The 19666-nt window shown below is 57.4% G+C and overlaps 2 protein-coding genes across 2 annotated transcripts in view; both read left to right on the top strand.

Annotated features, from left to right (window-relative positions):
* LOC136403804 (tryptase beta-2-like) overlaps positions 1 to 19666 on the top strand; it is a 285803-nt gene that overhangs the window by 47578 nt on the left and 218559 nt on the right. The gene's annotated exons all lie outside the window — the stretch shown is intronic.
* SOX8 (SRY-box transcription factor 8) lies at positions 10766 to 15254 on the top strand. The gene is made up of 3 exons (XM_066382992.1): positions 10766 to 11400; positions 12548 to 12777; positions 13600 to 15254. The coding sequence occupies exons 1-3, from the start codon at positions 10979 to 10981 to the stop codon at positions 14337 to 14339; spliced, it is 1392 nt and encodes a 463-aa protein (XP_066239089.1). The 5' UTR covers positions 10766 to 10978; the 3' UTR covers positions 14340 to 15254.

The following is a 19666-nucleotide window of genomic DNA, read 5'->3' as shown; positions in this document are numbered from 1 at the left end:
TGCCTGCATGGGGTGTGCGGCCAGGTGCCTCACAGGTGCCCCCTCCATGACTTATCTCTGTTGTCCAAGTAGAGGCAGATTAAAGTAGATTGAGGCTCCGGGCGCAGAAGAAAATATTGGGCCCCTTAAAAAAAAGAGACAGGGAAAATAAAAATACATGTTAACCATATTTTTAAACAAAAAATATTATGTACTATTAATGTTAAAATTGCACATATGAAACGAAACTTGGTGTCATTAGGAAAAAGTGTAGTTAGGGTTTTGCGGGGCCCTTCCGAAGTCGGGGCCCAGCGCGCCCACCATTAAATCCGTCTCTATGTCAAAGGAGGATCCTTGGATGGGAGTCACACACCTGGTAAGGAACTTGAGACTTAACCATATCCTCCAGCTCAGGTTAGTAAAGCCCCTGTTAGGCAGAGTTCCTATGGCCTCTCAAGACTGGACCTCCAACCATGAGGGAATGACCCATAATTTATAGTGTTGTGACATATAAATTATCAAAACTTGTGTGGTCAAATGATCGATCTTTCTTGCTTGTGTAATTGTATCTTCACCACCTGTAGTGTGAGCTCCATAGGGGCAGGGACTGGCTCTGGACATAGGATTCTCCAAGTCTAGGCCTGACTAGCAACTTCTAGAACCCCTCCCCAGCCTTCCTCCCATCCCGACCACTGTTGGAGTAATAGCATGTATATGCATCTGACAGTGTGATCATTTTTTTTTTTAATTTTTTGTATTTTTCTGAAGTTGGAAACGGGGAGGCAGTCAGACTTCCACATGCGCTTGACCGGGATCCACCCGTCACACCCACCAGGGGGCGATGCTCTGCCCATCTGGGGCGTTGCTCTGTTGCAACCAGAGCCACTCTAGCGCCTGAGGCAGAGGCCACAGAGCCATCCTCAGCTCCCAGCAAACTTTGCTCCAATGGAGCCTCGGCTGCGGCTGCAGGAGGGGAAGAGAGAGACAGAGAGGAAGGAGAGGGGGAGGGGTGGAGAAGCAGATGGGCGCTTCTCCTGTGTGCCCTGGCCAGGAATTGAACCCGGGACTCCTGCACGCCAGGCCGACGCTTTACCACTGAACCAACCAGCCAGGGCCAGTGTGATCATTTTTTTGTTTCCTTTCCTTTCCCATGAAAGACCCTTCCTTTGGAAACCAACTCTGAAGTGAGACTTGTAAAAGATGTTGCAGTGGGCAGTGCAAACATCTTCCACATCCTGGTGAACCCCCAGCACGGAAGCCGGTGCCCAGAGGGCTCACAGGCTGGGGATCAGAAGAACATTTAGCCCTGGCCTAGGCCCTGCTCCCCGGTCCTTCCATGAGAACCCACAACCTGTACCCCTCCCCCCTGCTGATCAGGCACAGCACTCGGGATGGACCGGCACAGCTGTTAGGGGAGAGCAGGGAGAACCCAGTACCCTCAGCCCAAGCTGGCCCAAGCTTCTCTGGGTCCTGGTCCGGATGCAGGAGCTGCTCAGGGGATAGAAGGTGAGGAAGGACAGCTCTGCCATCAGGTGTGACCCTGGGTGCTGCTTTTCAGGTGGGGACAGTCCTCACAAATGGGCCCTTTGTCCTCAGCTTCCCCTGGCCGGGGGCTGCATTGTTCTCCCCAGAGGAGGGCACAATGGGGCATTGTGCACAACAGAACGGGCCCCTTGTCTGGCCTCCAGCTTGCTGGGCTCTAGGCTCCCTCTTTGGGTTTGCCCAGGGTGGGAGAGGCCATCAAAGAAGTCTGCTGGGAGCTCATGTTCTCATGTTTCCTCCAGGGTCCTCCTTCCTGGGAGCTGACCTCAGAGGTCCGGTTCATCTGAGGAAGTGGACCCCACCGACAGGGCTTAGGTGGAGGATGGGCTGGTGAGCGGCTCAGTTCTGGCCCGTTCAGCCTGAATTTAATCAACAGTGCACTGGTGTATTACTCAGCCATAAAAAGGTGTGAAGTATTGACACGAGCTACAACACAGATGAACCGCAAAGCCATCACGCTAAATGACAGAACCCAGACACACATGCCACATGTCCTCTGATTCCATTTATGAAATGTCCAGAATAAGCAAATTCACAGAGGCTAAGTCGATCCATGGTCCCCAGGGGCTGGCAGAAGGTGATGAGGAGTACCTGCTAATGGTCACCAGGTTTCCTTGTGGGGTGATAAAAATGTTCTGGAACTATACAGAGGTGGTGATTGCATGATATTGTGAATGTACTAAATGCCATTTAATTGTCTACTTAAAAACGCTTAATTTTATGCGATGTGAATTTCACCTCAAAAAAAGAAACAAAAAGAAAATATACCCTTGTGTTGTTTCAGAATCACGTAGAAGGCCTTGCTTTTACCTGTCAGGGTAGGTCATGTCATTCATACCAAGTTACCTCTTCATCTATAATTGGGAACATTGAACAGTTTTAGAATAATATTTAGATGTGGGTGTGTCTTATGCCCCTAGAAGGTGCTCCACTTAAAAACAAAGAGAACCTTTTCTGCAAACCTTGGGCCAGCCACAGCGCCCAGAGCTCGTGCACAAGAGGCACCAGGGTGCGTGTGCTTTTTTCTCGGCCAGTAGCTCAGTGCCTGCACCGCGGGCACGCTGGGGTCTCCACCAAGCGGCCTCTCACTAGCACCAGGGGACTGGGGGGGGGGGGGACATTCCTGAACCTTCATTTTCCAGCAAAATACTGTATAAGGAAAAGTCAGGCCGGTGTGGGAAAGGCTGTGAGGTGCTGAGACAAGGTCCGATGGCTGGTTAGAGGAGGACCCGGGGCCAAGCCGGGGAGAGAGCTGAGGAGAGGGGAGAAAAGGAGGACTCCCCTGAGAGGAGCTGTCAGCTCAAGCTCGGGGCTAGTGTCACGGAGACCCGCAAACAAGCTGGAACCCCTAGGTGGACCCCTGTCCCCCATGGGCCCATCTGCAGCCCCTCCAGCTCCGCTCTGACTCCAGAGCAGGGGCACACACAAGCCCGAGGGCTGGCGGCACTCCCAGCAGCTGAGGGACGGCTTCACAGAGGAATGAGCCCCGTGTCAGCACCTCATCCAGCTGTCCCCAGGCACCCTGGCCTGGCAGCCCCTGCCGCATCAGGGCAATTGTCCCTGACGTGCGTTTGCAGCTGTCTCTGGCACCCACGAGAACCCAGCTTGGGCCCGAATCTAATCGTGCACCCTTCATTTACCCTAATTTTTCATGCCTTGACATCTGTTGATGGGAGGGCGGGACCCACTGGCACGGACATCTGTCACTTTCTTCTGGAGGGGTGATCAATTTGGGCCCATCCCACCAGGACTGTCCAGCAGCCAAAACTCCCTGGTAAGGCCAGCAGGTGCAGATGAGGGTGGGCAAGCAGGTGCTGGGCCATTTGCTGGTTGTTCTGGAACTGTGACTCACAGACGGCTGTCCCTCTTGCTCAGCCGGCTCTTCTCCCGGCACCCTCAGCTCTGGGCCCTGCGCACTCCTGTGCCCGTACCCCAGAGGAAGACGGAGCCCTGTGTGGCCTGGTGAGCCGGTGAGCAGAACAGAAAGCAAACAAAACAAAACAAAACAAAAACCAGTGTAGTTCCATTCTCTGGTTGTAGAGCTCTGCAGGAAGGAGGTGGGGGAAGAATTGTGTCAATTCTTTTTTCTCTTAGAATCACATTCTGAAGTGGGAGAAATCTTGGGCATCGCTTAGGTCAGCAGTCACTAAGAGGAGGCCTGTGGACTGACTGCTGCCCACAGAGATGTATCAGTTATTGGTCACCACAATAATGCCATGTAACCAACAGTCTTAGGATCAGAAGGCCTTGTCTGCTGGCAGTGCTACCCATCCAAGCTGCGGTCAAGCATGTATCTGTGGTCAGCTGAGGCCTGGGGGCAGCAGGGCCATGGCTGGCCATTAGGATGACAGGGCCAATCCCCAGCCATTCACAGGACCCACCGCTCCTCACAGACTCACAGCAGCTTCCACCCCACTCCCTGCCCCCGGCTCCTGATGGCACTCAAGTCCAAGACCCCTGATTTGACCCCAAACCTCTTGTTTCATGGTGGGGGAAGGGAGCTGCGAGGGAGCTTGTGCCCAACACCATCCATCACCGGGTCTTCCTTTCCTATGACCCTCCCCCAGTGATTAAAGCCCACGATCCATTTCTGGAGAGAGTGGGCGGCCTTCCTGTTACATGTTCTCCTTGAAGTCATGCTCAGATGGGCACGCCCGCAGGAGATGATAATGAGTTCACCAGCACAGAAAATACAATAAACACCAGGTGTTGGCTACTGCACGCCTGGCATCCACACACATCAACCCACACAGGCCTAGTGGTGCCCTCAGGACACACTCCAGACCCCTCTACTGCCCCTAGTGACCTCTTAACTTGCCTAAAGTCAAAGGCCCACAGAGGACAGCAAGTCCCGTGACCTTAAACGTCCTCCTTTCTAGAACCTGAAGGCCTTCTTAGGGGAGCCTACAACCTCTCCTACCTCTTTCCACACCCAAGGGCAGTTGGCAGCCCCAAAGGACAAATCACTCTGTGCTACTTTGTTTTATACTTTATTAGAATGCTTTGCCAGCATGAACTTCTGGAGGGTGGGGCCACATGGGTCATCACCCTCTGTCCCAGCACCAATGCAGGCCTGGCATGGCATAGGAAATCCAGTGTGTGCAGGAAAGGCTACGGAATAAGAAAACACCTTCCAGGATCTCATGTCATGGACCCACGTGGTGGCTGTGTGTGGGGCTTTATCTATCTCAGGATGGTCATACATGATGCTGAAAGCCACCTAAAACATGCTTTTAACCTCCTTGGGTTGTATCATTACTTCCGACAAACGCTCAGGAACTTTCAGTTGGCTTACGCAGGCCACCTCTGCAAAGCCCACTCAGCGCCCCTGTCGAAGGAGAGACTCCGGACCTTCAGCCACGAGGAGGCCCCAAACCACCTGCCCTTGAGGCCCCTGCTATCTCCTCTGATGACTAGCCCAGGCTGGAGCTTAGACGAGGAGTACCTCTGCTCTCGCTTGACCAAGGAGTCATTTCTTCCCAAACTGACACCAGAGCTGACAAGATGGGAACCACCAGTTTGAGCTGCACAGTTGACCATATTCTGCAGTTCCCAGGTCCTGGGGCCAAGGGTTAGGTGACTGCTGGGTCCTGTCTACACATGCCATGTCCCATGAGGAAGGGGACGTGACAGTTTGCAGCTGAGGGAGCTGGAGTCTGCCCTAGCCAGCTAGCCAGCTCCCCGTGTCAGGTCCTGACAGCCCCATGCAAAGAGGACCTGCCAATTTCCTGCACCTCTGCCCTAATCACAGCTCAGCCCGGGAGGCAAAGCTGCCGCACTTCCTTCGGAGCCTTCCGGATGCCGGCTCCTTCAACAGTGCAACGGCCTTGCTTTGCAGAAGAACCGGGCAGCTTCCTTCCGCTCCACCCAACGTTCCCGCCTGAGGGCATCTTAATTATTAAACCCTCCTCCATCATGCTCAGAAGAAATACCTGGGAGACAGCAGAAATCTTCTGACGGGTGTATTTTAATTTGCCTGCGGTACTAATGGGTCTCTGGGACCTTCTGTCTGGCACAAGCGGGCGGGGCACCTCACTCAGAAAGAGGGTTTTCCTCGGCCATGTTTATTTTCATCCCCCGTGTGCCTTTGCCCGGCATACTTGACGCGGGGTTCTGCTTCGGAGGGGTTCACATTTGGACATCTTGAACAAGAAGCCTCATTCAATCTGAAAGTGGAGCTTGGAAGAACGAGCACAGCTCTCAAGTGTCCATTTGGGTTCGACTTCGATGTTCTGGCCGCTCTCTGGCACGAGGGCTGGAAAAGCCTCTCCTGACCCTTGTGGCTACTCAGAGCTCAGCGCCCAGAAGACAGAGGAGCTGGGTGCATATGACGAGGGATCCAAGGGATGGTCAAGGGCAGGAGTCCAAGGGGTGAGGGGCCAGAATGCATGGGATCCAGAGGAGTGAGGACCTGTCGTGAGGCTGAAATCTGGGGTCCTGAGAAGGGGCTGGGGTCCAGAGTAGCTAGGGCCCAGGATGAAGGGAGAGCCTGGGGTCTCAGGGAGGAGGGCCCGGGGTAGGGCTGGAATCTAAGGATCCAGGAGTCTGGGGTCATGCAGAGCTCTTTTGCATGGACAAGGGATGGAATTTATTGGCTTATGGGATGGAAAAGGGGAAGGCATAGTCTGATCCCGAGTCTCTAACACCTCAGTAGACTCAGTTTTCTTGTTAGAATGAGCTGCTGGGACCTGGCTTTGACCTCTGGTACTCTCTTTACTAAGGGAGGACTGTGTGTTGAGACCCCCAGGACCCTGTCTGAAGATGTTTTTTGGCTGCAGAAGCACCCTATTCTTGCCATCAAGGAGAGGTTATGCTAAGATCTAAAGGCTGTTGAATGGGCTATGCCCACACCTGGGGCAAGATGGATAGGCACAGCCGGGCTCAGGGACTGCTCCCAGCAGGGGGTGAGTGGAGGCAAGAGCTGAAACCACAGCTGTTCCTGACACATCTGCACACCCACACGACACCAGGCAATTACACTGGGGTTCATGTCCCATGCATGGCACCAGTGCCCATCAGAGGCTGGCCCAGAACACCCTGGTCCTGCAGGTAGAGAGGGGAGGAATCCAGACATGCTCTTCCAGTGTCATCTGAAAGCATAGAAGGGTGAGGAATAGATGTGACCAGCTCTTAAATGCACATCAACCCAACCAAAGGGCCAGCTGCAAGCCCAAACCATAACTTCCACACCATCTGGCAAGCTAAGTCAGAGAGGGGGTTTCAGCGATACCTTGGCCCAGAGCCCCAAGTCTGTTACTGGGGGTCCCTGGACCACTGGCACAGCTGTGAGCCCCTCTTCTCTCTCTGGAGACCCAGTGGAGCAGTACAAGGCTGCCATGATGGAGTCCCTGCTCAGAGCCACTTGCCTGTCTCTGCCTTGGACGTTTGGTTTCTTTCTGCAGACTGGCCAGCAATTAAAAGTACCAATTAATCTCTAAGGCCAAGCCAGAGTTCCCAGGATGTGATGCCAACCTCTCAGGCTGGCTCATAGAGAGGCCCAGGCCAGGGCTGTAGGCATTGGGGCTCACAGGCCCATATAGCTTGCTCTCGACACCTTTCTCTGAAAGACTGTGAAAGCTACGAACACGGCCTCTCCAACCGCCCAAGGCCAGGCAGAGGACGGGCAGAGCAATGAAAGGCGCGAGGGCAAGGCATCCTCCTCCATGGTGGTGTTCAGACCTCTGCAGCCCCTCCCTTCCCACTCCACCTCTCCAGCACCCAGCACAGGGGAGCTTCCTGAGCCAGCCACCCCTGAGACATGTAGGGAGGGTTAGGGGTGGGCTCTGTGCCTGCAGGAGGTTTCCTAGCACTGGCCAGGTCAAGACTGGCCAGGTCTCAGGTCTTTATGCATGGGGTGGGGGTGGGGGGCGCCTCCTTCTTTGCAGCTGCTCCGAGATCTCTGCCAGGGGTATGGATACATCAGCTTCCCCATACTCCAAGGCTGGCGGTCCAGACATTGCCAAGATCATTTCCCTGGAACCACAAAGCTCACCAGATGAAGGTGAGGTCACGTGGATTGGGGCATGTGGGGAAAGGAAGGAAAAGCTGAGCGAAGGAGAGACCAGGAGGTGGACCGAGAGAGGCTTCAAAAAGTTGTCTCTCAAGTTTTAAGTCACTGTGGCCTTGCTATTCTCGGATACCTTGTGCTTTTCCATTGCTTCAGGGTCTTTCACATACCCCATGCCCACCCTGTAAGAGCTCCTTTCTCCCTCTCTCAGAAATTGGAAGCTTCAGGTCTCAGCTTGTCACCTCCTCAAAGCTGCCTTCCCAGACCCCCCGCCCCATGTGGTGAGTGTCTCAGCCCCTTGGTGTGTCTGCTGTCAGCCCCCTCCTCAACTCCAGCATCTTCTGGACAAGGACTATGCAGTGTGTTTCTGTACTGTACTGCCAGAAAAGTCCCTGGCTTCGTCAATACTAATGAACACACAAACCAACTGAAACCAGCTCCTTCTCCATTCTGGCATCCTGGAGTCTGTTCAGGGCTGGCCTAGCGGCTACAGACGTGGACCAAGGTCAGCACTGATGGAGGACGATATAGGGCAGTACATGACAAGCTGAGAGGCCTTCCAGATGGCTAGGGCGCTGCCCCACATGTCAGCAGCCTGTCCTGGACTGTGGGGGCTGCACCTTAAGTGCTACCCTCTCGAAGTGCACACATCTGCTCTCAGTGGTCTGAACCAAGCCCTGGTGTGAAGTTGCTCCTCCCCACCCACCCATTGGAGAGTGACCTGCACCCATACGACAGATGCTTGGTGGGCCCACAAGCAACACCCATCAGTCCCAGGGTGATCAGTGCAGCCCAGTAAGGCCTAGGACCACACATGCACCATCATCACGTGACAGTTCTAGTGCTGGACTTCCCCACTCAGCCTCTTCCCCTCCAAGGGTCCCAGAAGTCATCTGTCTGTGTCTCAGGGACTTAGCTATGGCTGTGCTGCCCCTCGGGGGTCGGTGGGTAGCAGGGAGAGGCTGCCTTGCCCGGTTACACCCATTGCAGCCTGTACCTCATTTTCCTAGGAGAAGAGAGCTCTTCTTGAAAACCCAGACCTTGTGCCAGAGGGCACACTGGGTGCAGGAAGAGAGAGGGACCTGCTCCCAGGGGCAGGCCAATTCGAGCCAGGTCTGTCATCTGTGTTCCCTACCCTTACACCCTGCTTTCACTTGCATGGGTCCTGCAGGCCAGTAAGTTGGGTGGATGCCCCCAGACAGCCCCCACTTGGGCCCTCGTCAGTGTCCTCTGACTGCAGAAGTGAGTATCAGGAGTGGATGGCAGGACCTCCAAAGGGGAGCCGATGCAGACCAGTAGGGAAAGGTCTTCCTTTCTGGTGACTCAGCAAAAGGAGGCAGATGGCAGGAGGGAAGGCAAAAGGACAGCCACTCTGGAGGCCAGCTCTCCCTCTGCCATCAGGCGGGGGCCTCCCAGGACTCTGTTCACCTTAAATAGCAAGCATCCTCCCCGCACCTCCTGGAGCGTTCTCCCAAAGGTGAAGAGTGGGGCTCACTGACCTCTGGCAAGCAGGTTCATCCATGAACAAAGATGCAAGGAAAGGCCAGGCTGGGGGCGGGGGGGGCGGCGGGGGCGGGGCAGACCCCGTGAGACAAAGGTCTCATCCCTAGTTCATCTGATCTGGACGGTCGGAACCGGGATGTACTGGCTCAAAGTTCTAAGAAGGGCATCTGCGTTTCTAAGTAATTCACAGCCCCACGCGGGGGCGGACTCGCGGACCGCATAGTCTCTAGTGCTGGGGTGGTGCCTGCACCGGGTCTCTAGCGCCTGCACCGTCAGAGGCGCGGGGTCCTCCTCTGGACTGGTAAAAAAGTGCGGCGGGGAGGCTTCGGTACCACCCACCAACTTTCAATTTGGAGTTTTCTGGTGCCGGACCAGCCCTTCTGCTGCCAGAGACAGCCTCCTTCTTTCAGTTCCAATGGCTACTCGCCCAGGCATCCGTGACTCGGTGGGAGGTGCGCAGCTGGGGAGCCCGGCGCTCTTGTTAGGGGTCACCCGGGGCTCGCAGGCCACAAACTCGGAGACACTCGTGTCCGAATCGGCCACATGAGGTGGGGTGTATGGCGAGCATCTACGCGGCTGGTCTGTCGCCTCCCGATGGATTGGCGAAAGAATCCGTGCAGCCCTCAGGGACTGCCGGGCCCAAGGCCAACTTGCGGAGGCGGCCTCGGGCGGGGACTAGGAGCCGAGGACCGGCGCCTGCCTCCGGGGAAATGTCCCTTCCCCGACCCCACCCCCCCTACCAGGGCGGCACACCCCGCCCACCTCCCCTTCTCGGCGGGCGCGCCCACCTCCTCCACTCCGGGAGTCCAGAGCGGCCTCCGCCTCCGTTGGACCACCCAGGACCGCCTCACTGGACGGCCTCCGCGCCCTCACCCCTCAGGTCACGCCCGGAAGGCCCTAGGCCCCCGCGTCCGGCCACGCCATCCTCCGGTCGGCCTCAGGGACTCAACGGCTAGGGTCAGCCCAAGTCCCGCCCAGCGCTCCCGCCCCCCCCGGCCCCCCCGGCTCCTGTGACCGCGCCCCCGCCGCTCTTTCCAAACTTGTACCGGGATGGGGCGGGGCATGTAGAATCACCCCTTTCCCAGCCATGGCTCCTGGGTGCGTGTTACCTGAACGTGCGCGGCACGCAGAATCGGGGCGCCCAAGAGGCTCCACCACGTCGCGCGGGCCGTGCGGACGCAGAGCCCCGGCTTTGAGGCTAGACAACAGATCCGACTTCCCTTGGGCCGCAGACTAGCAGCATCTGACCCTGGCGCCTCTGGGCTGCGGGCGAGACATCAGGGCTCAAGAGGGCTGTTGTGGGAGGCTCTTGAGATCCCACCTCCTTGCGGAGCCGGCTACCCAAGGCTGGGCTACTAGACCGGGGGTGGGGTGCACAGAAGCCGCGAAGTGGATGGAGCAGGGGAGAGCTACCGGGATGTGCAGGGCACCCCTGAGCGCCGCATCGTTCCCTATCTCTGACTATTTTTATCCTTCTCGCCCCTCCAGGAAGGGGTGTCTGCGGCGTTGGGGGCCAATCCGGTGGACGGGTGCAGCGCCCGGGCTCCGGTCCTCGGCTGGCAGGCGTACGGGGCTCCACGTGGTGCATCGCCGGGCGGGGCGCGCGGGAGCGCAGCCGGAATCACTGCGCTTTCTTTAAGGTGGGGGGGAGGGGCGGGGGCGGCCAAACCCCGCCCCTGGTGCCCCGGGACGCGCCGTCTGCCAATAGAGAACCGGGAGAAGGGCGGAGCCTCTCGGTCGCAGCTTAAAGAAACTTGTTGCGGGTCCCTCCGCGGGGACCTAGCTTCGGCGGCAGAGGCGACGGCTGGAGAGGCTGGGCGGCTGCGGAGCGCACGCAGGTCTGGCTACCGCGCGGTGACCTCGGGTCCCAGAGCGTCCTCAGCGCAGCCGGGCATCCGACCTGGTGCGCATCCCCAGTGCGCACCGCGCTCTCAGCGTTCAGCCCAGATGCTGGACATGAGCGAGACCCGCGCCCAGCCGCCCTGCAGCCCATCTGGCACCGCCAGCTCCATGTCGCACGTGGAGGACTCGGACTCGGACGCGCCGCCGTCGCCTTCGGGTTCCGAGGGCCTGGGCCGCGCGGCGGGAGCGGGGAGCAGTGGCCGGGGCGACTCTGCCGAGGCGGCAGACGAACGCTTCCCAGCCTGCATTCGCGACGCCGTGTCGCAGGTGCTCAAGGGGTACGACTGGAGCTTGGTGCCCATGCCGGTGCGCGGTGGCGGCGGCGGTGCGCTCAAGGCCAAGCCGCATGTGAAGCGGCCCATGAATGCTTTCATGGTGTGGGCGCAGGCGGCACGCCGTAAACTGGCCGACCAGTACCCGCACCTGCACAACGCCGAGCTCAGCAAGACGCTGGGCAAGCTGTGGCGGTGAGTGTCCCCAGTCCGGGGGCGGAGGCTGCGAGTGAGTCCTGGGGTGCTCGGGGGCTCGGGGAGGTGGCGCCAAGCCCGGTCTCGGCCCTGCTCCCAGGCTGTTCCCAAGGCGAGTCTTAGTGGAAAAACACCCTTTGGCCAGCAGGGACCAGGCGCGGGCCCTCCGGGTGTGGGCCCACAGAGGGCAGCAGGAGGAGTGTGCCACCCTTACCACATTCTTGGAGCCTGGAGTGGGAGTAGCCTGGCTAAGGTAGTGGCTGGCCTGCAGAGTTGGGGGCCCAGCTGTAAGAACCTTAGAGCCTGAAAGCTTATTCCTCCCTCCAGGAGAGGCTGACTCCATCTGGGAGCAGAAGACCATGCTGCTGTCTGGAGGTGCCCCTCCTTGGAAAGGGCCCAGGGAGGGTCTGCTCTGCTGGCACCTACCCCGCACAGCTGCACACATTGGCATGGTGAAGCTGGTGGTTTTTGCAGAAAGTTGGACAGCAGCAGTGATACAGTTGCCACTCAGCACAGTCCACCCCACCAAACACCCTCTATTAGTTTTAAAATGGACAGCTCTGGGTTCAGGGCACCGGTGTATTGTTTCCTGCCCCCTCACCCCATGAGCGGGTGCTCGAAGCTTGCATGTTCGTCCTCTGTTCTCCTGCTTCTGTCTGTTTGGGGCACTGTGGACCTGTGTCTCTGTGCCCCAGTGCCCTGTCCTTCAGGCAGTTAGAAATGAGCTTCCCGGAGAGTCTGAGGCGCCAGTGTGTGTCCTGATGATCCTCAGTGAGAACCACTGAATTTTGCCAGTGTTTCTGGAGGTTTGAGAAGCCCAGTTGCCTGCGGAGTCCCAGCTCGGTTCCCAGAAAGCTCGCTTTGTCCGTAGTATATTCTCAAGCTGGTCTGGGGGAGTCAGAGAAAGGAGACGAAAGAGCTGGGTCTTGTTATCGCTCCTTTTTTGACTCTAACGAGCATACAGATCTCACCAACCCAGCGCCATGGCTCCGGGAGCACTGCGTGGTACCCACTGAAGTGTGGGTGTCCTCGGGCTCTCCGGTTGGGCTTGTCCCGGTCCCTTTCTTGCGCCTCACCTGGGGTGAGCGTGGACACCAGTGCTGGCCCAGATGCTGTGGCCATCCTAACTGTGCCTTTGGCTCTGCAGCTTGCTGAGTGAGAGTGAGAAGCGCCCCTTTGTGGAGGAGGCAGAGCGGCTGCGGGTGCAGCACAAGAAGGACCACCCGGACTATAAGTACCAGCCACGCCGGAGGAAGAGCGTGAAGACAGGCCAGAGCGACTCAGACTCCGGTGCTGAGCTGGGTCACCACCCCAGCGGTGCTGTGTACAAGACTGACACGGGCCTTGGTGACACACACCACCATAGTGACCACACAGGTGGGCTCCTGGGGCCCCCAGTGTCTGAGAATCCCCAGCGGGAGAAGTGGGGGTCTGGCCATGGCAAAGATGAGCAGTGGGGGAGGGAACAAGGACTCACTCGCTGGGCAGGCACCCACAAGAGGACCAACCCTTCCATGCCATTCCCCAAAGCTCCCAAAGCCTCTAGTGGCAGCCACTTCTGATAGGCGCTATGGTGGTGGGGTACCCTGCTTAGTCCCTCTGAGCTTGGACCGTCTCACAGCTTTGCCCGGTTGGCACCCTGTGATGTGGGCTTTCTGTCCTGCTTGAAGGCACCTCTGCTTCCCTGGACATTTTTGCTGGTTTTGACCCGAGACTCACCCCTATTGCTAGCATGGTGGTCAGCAGCCCACCTTCAGTCTGACTGACCAGGGTGGAGTCTTGATCCCCAAGCAGTCTCAGTCAAGATGGCTAAAGCCATGGCTAAAGATGAGTCTTGTGTAGCTTCTGTGGTTGTCATGTGTGTGGCGCTGGGTGCTTCTTGAGCAGCTCCATGTTCCTAAACATGGTTATCTCTCCTTTCTCCACTGTGGTTTTTATAGTGGGGCCTCCTTGGCCCTGAGTCTTCCTGTAGAACAGTGCTTTATGGAATGTTCTCGGCCAAGGAGTGAGGTCTGGGTCTGGCTTGGCTGGAATTTCTGGGAAATGTACAGGAACAAAAAGCTGTTGATTCCTACCTTCGGCAGTTAGCGGGCTGGTTTTCCTCCCGTGTGCATGTCGCCAGCCTGCCGGCTTTTGCCAGCCCCACCCCCCACCCCCTACAGAAGGGGCATTCATTCCTGAAATGTGCTCTGACCCTAGGGCAAACCCATGGGCCACCCACCCCACCCACCACCCCCAAGACGGACCTGCACCCAGGGGGCAAGCAAGAGCTGAAGCTGGAAGGCCGCCGCCTGGTGGACAGTGGGCGCCAGAACATCGACTTCAGCAACGTGGACATCTCAGAGCTCAGCAGCGAGGTCATCGGCAACATGGACACCTTCGACGTCCATGAGTTTGACCAGTACCTGCCCCTCAATGGCCACTCGGCCCTGCCTACAGAGCCAGGCCAGCCTTCCACCTCTGGATCCTATGGGGGTGCCTCCTACTCACACTCCGGATCAGCAGGCATTGGGGCATCTCCCGTATGGGCCCACAAGGGAGCCCCGTCGGCCTCTGCATCACCCACCGAAGCGGGTCCCCCTCGGCCACACATCAAGACGGAGCAGCTGAGTCCCGGCCACTACAGTGACCAGTCACACAGCTCTCCAGGCCGAGCTGACTACAGTTCCTACAGCGCCCAGGCCAGCGTCACCACGGCTGCGTCCGCTGCAGCTGCCAGCTCCTTCACCAGCTCCCAGTGTGACTACACCGACCTGCAGGCCCCCAACTACTATAACCCGTACGCCGGCTACCCGTCCAGCCTCTACCAGTATCCCTACTTCCACTCATCCCGCCGACCCTATACCTCGCCCCTGCTCAGCAGCCTGTCTGTGCCGCCTGCCCACAGCCCCCCCAGTAACTGGGACCAGCCCGTGTATACCACCCTGACCAGACCCTGAGGGCACTCTAGGCGAGTGGAGGGGGCTGGCATGGCTGGAGGAGAACCTTGATTGGCAAACTCAGAGCCTCTGAGGTCTCCCCAGAGGTACTACTGGCCAGCAAGGTGAGAGGAGGCAGCCATGTGTGCCCGGCTCCCTCAAGTACCTGCTGATGTGTGCGGGAAACCAACCGGACCCCTTTGCTTCCAGATCTGCAAACTTCCATCAATGGACAAAGCCTTCTTTCCTCCCCTCTCTCTTTTTGCGGTGACTGGCAACTTCGAAATGGAGGATGGCCATTGGGTCCCTCTTCTGCGCTGACACCAGCACCTGGGCTTTGCATCGCAGCGGTGGATAGAGCCACAGGACAAAGGACAAAGGAGGGAAGAGGCGCACGGTTGCCAGTCCAGACCCCCTGCATTCTGAGGTCCCGGCCAGCCTCAGCACCCAGAACTCCCGGGACCAGTGGCTGACATTCCCGCGGTGAGAGGCCACATCCACAGACTTGGTGGGCGTGCGTTCAGAGGAGCAGTTTGGCAGGGTTTGCATCCACAGGAGCACCTTGGCAGAGATGGGTCCGTCTGCAGGAGCATCTCTTGGGACCAGTTTATTCAATCTGAGGTGTTCCTTGTAGCTAGGGTTCTTCTGAGCAAGGTTTGGCTGTGATTAACGCTTCTCTCTTTATGTTGTTGGTTTTTTTAATTTTTATTTTTGAAGCTTAAACGTGTTTGATTTGTTTTGAAAGCTGTTAAAGTGTATTTATGTCCTGTATTATTTTATCTTTAATTAATGAAGTAATTTGTGCAGAGAGTAGAATTTAAAATCAAATGGAAGCCTGGGAGCTGAGGACTTGGGCCAGGACGGAAGGTGGGGTTGGGACCCTTGGTTTGGGTCTTTTGGAGCCTGGCTGCTGGGACGTGCTGGCCAGGGACTGAGCTCCAGGCTTACGGGAGGTAGCTGGGACTGGGAGGGAAAGGAGTTTGCCTTGTAGTGTCTCTCTTCAGGTTGGGGTGCTCCCGGCACCAGGTATTCACTTGAGGTGTAGGAGGCAGGGATATCGTTGAGTTTCATCCCTACCTACAACCGTGCTAGGCGGTAAAGATGGGAATTTCCTGGGATGTGGTGGCTTCAGAAAAAGATTAATCTCGGCTCTTAGGAACCAGGCGCCACCTCCAAGCTGTGAAACTAAAACCTTCTTCACTAAGCGTTTTTAGATTCTTCGTTTTAGACGAATAATACCTGACTTACCTGTACTGCTTCCGCTGTACGCTGAGCTGTAACTGCCAATTTCATGGAAACTTGTGCCTTTAAACTTTGTAAGTTGAAATACATTGGAGAAATTGCTTCTTTTTACTTTTTCTACTTTTTCCTACCTTTTTCTACAAAAGTCTTTTTTTGCATATCTTTTTTTGGGGGTGGGGGCGGGGAACTACAGCCAACTCATTTTTATGCAGTCTATTTTTTGGTGTTGAGTTTGGAATTTTGCTCTCACTTAGCTGCTGTGTTTCGCTACTTTCTGACCAAGCAATGCTAACTTTTGTACAGATCGATTTGATAAAATTAAAAAAACAAAAACAAAATACTTTCTATCTACCTGGGCTACGTGGTGTTTGTTGCTTTCACTAAGCCCGGGGGATGTGGGGATCCATGGCCATGGGGTCCCGCTTTGAAGGACGTGGCCAAGGCAGGGGTAAGGCTCTTCCAGCCTCCGAGGACGTGGACAGGCCGAGCCCCTGGACCCACCCAGACCCCCGCTGAAGGTGGAGGCCGCCCTCCAACCCGGGAGGCGGGCCAGACCACCCTCCCTCTTGGGCACTGCAGTCTGAATTTGAACATGACGGATCTCAGAACCCTCCAGTAAGCCAGCGATGCATCTTCCTTCCTGGGGGGGCCTCTTCAGTGGGCAAAATGGGTCCAGATGGGCCCGATTCAGGGGCTGTGGTTTCCTCCCGGGCGAATCCCAGAGCGGGTTTCTGGGTGGCTGACGGCATTTTTCGGGCGCTGGCACAGGGCCAGGCTGGGAGCGGGATAAAAGCCGCCCTGCAGGAGCCGGGCAGGGTTGTCTGGTTGGCGGAAAGTGTTTCTAGGGAGAAACAGTTGTGGGGAGTGACAGCAAGCAAGGGGCAGCCTCACCCCCTGGCTGGGCCTCCCCGGCACACGCGGCTGGTTCGGGGGGCCTCTCGGGGCTGGGGGTAAAGAGGAAGATTATGCTTCTCATGAGAACCCAGATACATGAGGCAGCTGCCTCTGCAGTTTTAATGTGGTGGCCCAGGTAGGGGGGCACCCACCCCTCCCCCTGGCCTGCCCAGCCGCCCGCGTGGCTGCAGTCCAGCGCACGTCCCTCGCCCCATGCTGGGGAGCCATGTCCGGGGCCTGCCAAGAGTGGTGTTTGGGAAGAGCTCTCCGGATTTACGAGGGTTGGTGCGGTCCAGGGTGTGCCAAGCCTCCAGGGCAAGGTGGGGTACGGGAGGGGGCTACGGAAAGCCAGGCTCATGGACTCCCTTGACTTCCACAGCTCTCTGCCTGCGTGGAAGTGGCCCAGCCCACCCTGTGTCCAGCCAAGGGCCGTCCAGGTCCATATGGCCCTCAGAGTCGCCCACTGACACCCCAAACGGAGGAACCCCGGCACCCAACTCGCTGATAGGGTGGACAGGGCTACCCCTTGGCTGCTCCGGGTTCGCTCAGACCTCGCCAGGCTCCCGAGGGCTGGACGTTCTGCGGTTCTGTTTGGGCTTGGCGAGGTTCCCGAGTGTTAACTCCTGGGGGCCTGACCCTCCTTCCCATCCAGCTACCCTGGTGTGAAATCTTCCTGGTCCTGGGTGCGCCTTCATGGTTTTCCTACCTCCAAACTCATGAAGATTCAAGGAGAGCAAGGAGAGTTACCACTATCTTGGGGAGACCGTGCCCCTGCCTGGGCCGAGGGCATGAAGAGGAGATGCCCCGCGCTGTTCCCCGCCTGTCCCAGGCCCCGCCCTCTCCGAAGGCCAGCCGCTGGCGTTCCCTCTAGAAACATTCTCAGGCACTCACAGGCCCTGGGAGGTGTGGGGTCCCTGTCTCCCCACAGTGACACTCTGAGGAGGTAGCCAAGGTGAATGCCCTGGGGGTCAGAACCTCTGTGAGGGGTCCCTGCTCCTCTGGCTGCTGAGGGTTTCTCAGCGCTCCTGGCTGGTGACATTATGGACAAGGCCAGCCTCAGCCATGCCTTGTCCCAAGTCCAAAGGGGGTGTTTGCCCAAGCTTGTCCAGAGCCCTGTTCTCACTGAGAGCAGCCCATCCCGGGGATGGGCTAGTGGGAAAGTTCCTCATTCTTTATTTCCTCTTCCAGAAAGGAGTGTATTGCCTCTGACCTCAGCTGAAGAGAATGCCCTTCTCAGAGAGAAAGGGGAAATGACGTTTGTCGTGTAGCCCTGTTCGGGGACACTAGAAAACCCCTTCTGGTCCCAGGCAGGGTCACTCTGCCTGGGACGGCATCAGCTTTCAGGAGTGGATTTTCTGTTCAGATGTGGGTTCATGGCCAGCGTGTATGTCAGCTTGGGTGAGGGACTGTGTCCAAGCAGCTGCCTAGGAGAGGCCTGTGGCCCCTACGCACCAGGCCAGACCCAGGGGTCACATTTAGGACACACACAGCCTACTTCTATCACAGACCACATTTAGGAGAACAGCGCTCGGAATGGGCATCACAGACTTGGGGTCCTGACCTGGTGTCTGGACTCCAATCTTTTCTCCCCGGCGTATGGCCCAGGACCCAGGATCTTCATGGGACTTGTCTCTGGCTGACCACGTTTGCAGGGGCTGCTGTCCATCGGGGCTGAAGAAATGTGTTTCCCAGTGGTGCTGTGACAGCCACCAGACATTGGATAAGCCCTTGCCACCTATATGGATGGCTTCCTCATTCCACCAGAAAACCAAGACCCAGTCTCAGGGCGAGCGAGCCAGCATTGCCAAATCCCCCACTCCCAGTGGAAGACAGTATAGACTCCAAGACAGGGAGACGGCTCTACCATCTCAGGCACTCAGATCAAAGAATTATTCCAAGGGAAGAAGAGAGTATTGCGGGGTGCCCCCAAACAGGCCCCACGCCCAAGACCCTGCTCCTTAAGCCTCCTCTGTAACCCTGACCCATCCTGAGGACGTGGCAATGGCTGATCTGGCCAATGCAGGTGAAGGGGCTGTGCCTCCTGACCACCTGCTGCCCCTGCCAGGACATGCGTGGGAGATTCAGGGACCCACCTGGTCACTGTCACTCCAGGAGCCCCTCCGTTCTGAGTGGCTTGGGGAAGGAAGGAACATGATCCCCCTGTCTGCATTTCAGAGGCTCTGTGTCCCAATGCTTCCTGCTTCCTGCTGCTCTCTGGCAGATGCCTGCCCACTTTTAGGGTCTCCTATATCCTGGAGGGAGCAGGTCTGCCGATGGCGTCTTCCCAGGATGGGGCTGTGGGGGACCTGGGGCTCACTGGGGGCTGCAGAAGCCTTCAAAGGAGGAAAGCTGGGGAGGGAAGGGGCAAAAGGGGGAGACATCCTGGGACTTGGCCCCCCCCTTCACGTGGGGACTGTTGAGCAGAGAGGAGCCAAGACCTGTCGCTGAAGGGTTTTGTGTCTTGTTTGTCCAGCTGTTTTGGGGGCACCTGGCTTTCCTCTGGGAGCTTGGTTTTCCCACCTGTGGGATGGGAATGTCTCCCACCCTAGTGTTGGGGGAACTCAGTGAGATCGCGACCTGCTGCAACGGAGCCCTTTGCAGCAATATCTGAGAGTGACTACTGGTGGTGTTATTTCCACCTTCAATCACATGATGCTTCTCTTTGCTCCTTTGCCAAACAGGGTGGTTTGCTGGTAAGAAAGTGAAGTAACAGTGAAACAGGCAGAGAATGTGCAGTTGAATCAAGGTTGGGGCCTCCGCGGCTCCTCTCCAGTCTCTGCCTCTGGGCTCCCCTACTGCACAGAGATGGCCTTCAGGCTTCTCCGCAGGAAGGTTGATTGAGCCAGTTTCTGGAAGCTCTGCCACTTGCCAATTTAACCTCTCTGTGCCTCAGTTTCCCCCATTACCACGGAATGGCAGGTGCCCCAAAGACTAACGAGGCGTAGTTGAGATCGGCACAGATACACGTGCCAGGCACCTTCCCCTTCCATCCTGCTGGCAGACTCATCCCTGGACTCCTGGGCCTTTCACTCCTCTCTCCTTGTCTCTCCCAGCCACCCAGGGATTTGTTGGCTTGGCATCCCCTGAGCTCGGCCCTGGAACGGCTGGTGGAGGAGCTCAGGGAGCCTCCCTGCCTTCCCCGGCCAGGCTAGGCTGTCCCCGTGGGGTCCTGTGCGTGCAGGGCCCAAGCCCTCTCTGCACCTCCCAGTTCT

This window comes from Saccopteryx leptura, chromosome 4, assembly GCF_036850995.1.
Source record: "Saccopteryx leptura isolate mSacLep1 chromosome 4, mSacLep1_pri_phased_curated, whole genome shotgun sequence".
Classification (NCBI taxonomy): Eukaryota; Metazoa; Chordata; class Mammalia; order Chiroptera; family Emballonuridae; genus Saccopteryx; species Saccopteryx leptura.
Note: the sequence above shows the minus strand (reverse complement) of the source record. Positions and strands in the feature narration are given on the sequence as shown.

Bases quoted from the DNA above. Each gene is read 5' to 3' on its own strand.
- SOX8 (XM_066382992.1), top strand. From the start codon at position 10,979: ATGCTGGACATGAGCGAGACCCGCGCCCAGCCGCCCTGCAGCCCATCT. The intron at 11,401-12,547 runs GTGAGTGTCCCC...TTGGCTCTGCAG, and splicing joins ACGCTGGGCAAGCTGTGGCG to CTTGCTGAGTGAGAGTGAGA. The intron at 12,778-13,599 runs GTGGGCTCCTGG...CTCTGACCCTAG, and splicing joins CCACCATAGTGACCACACAG to GGCAAACCCATGGGCCACCC.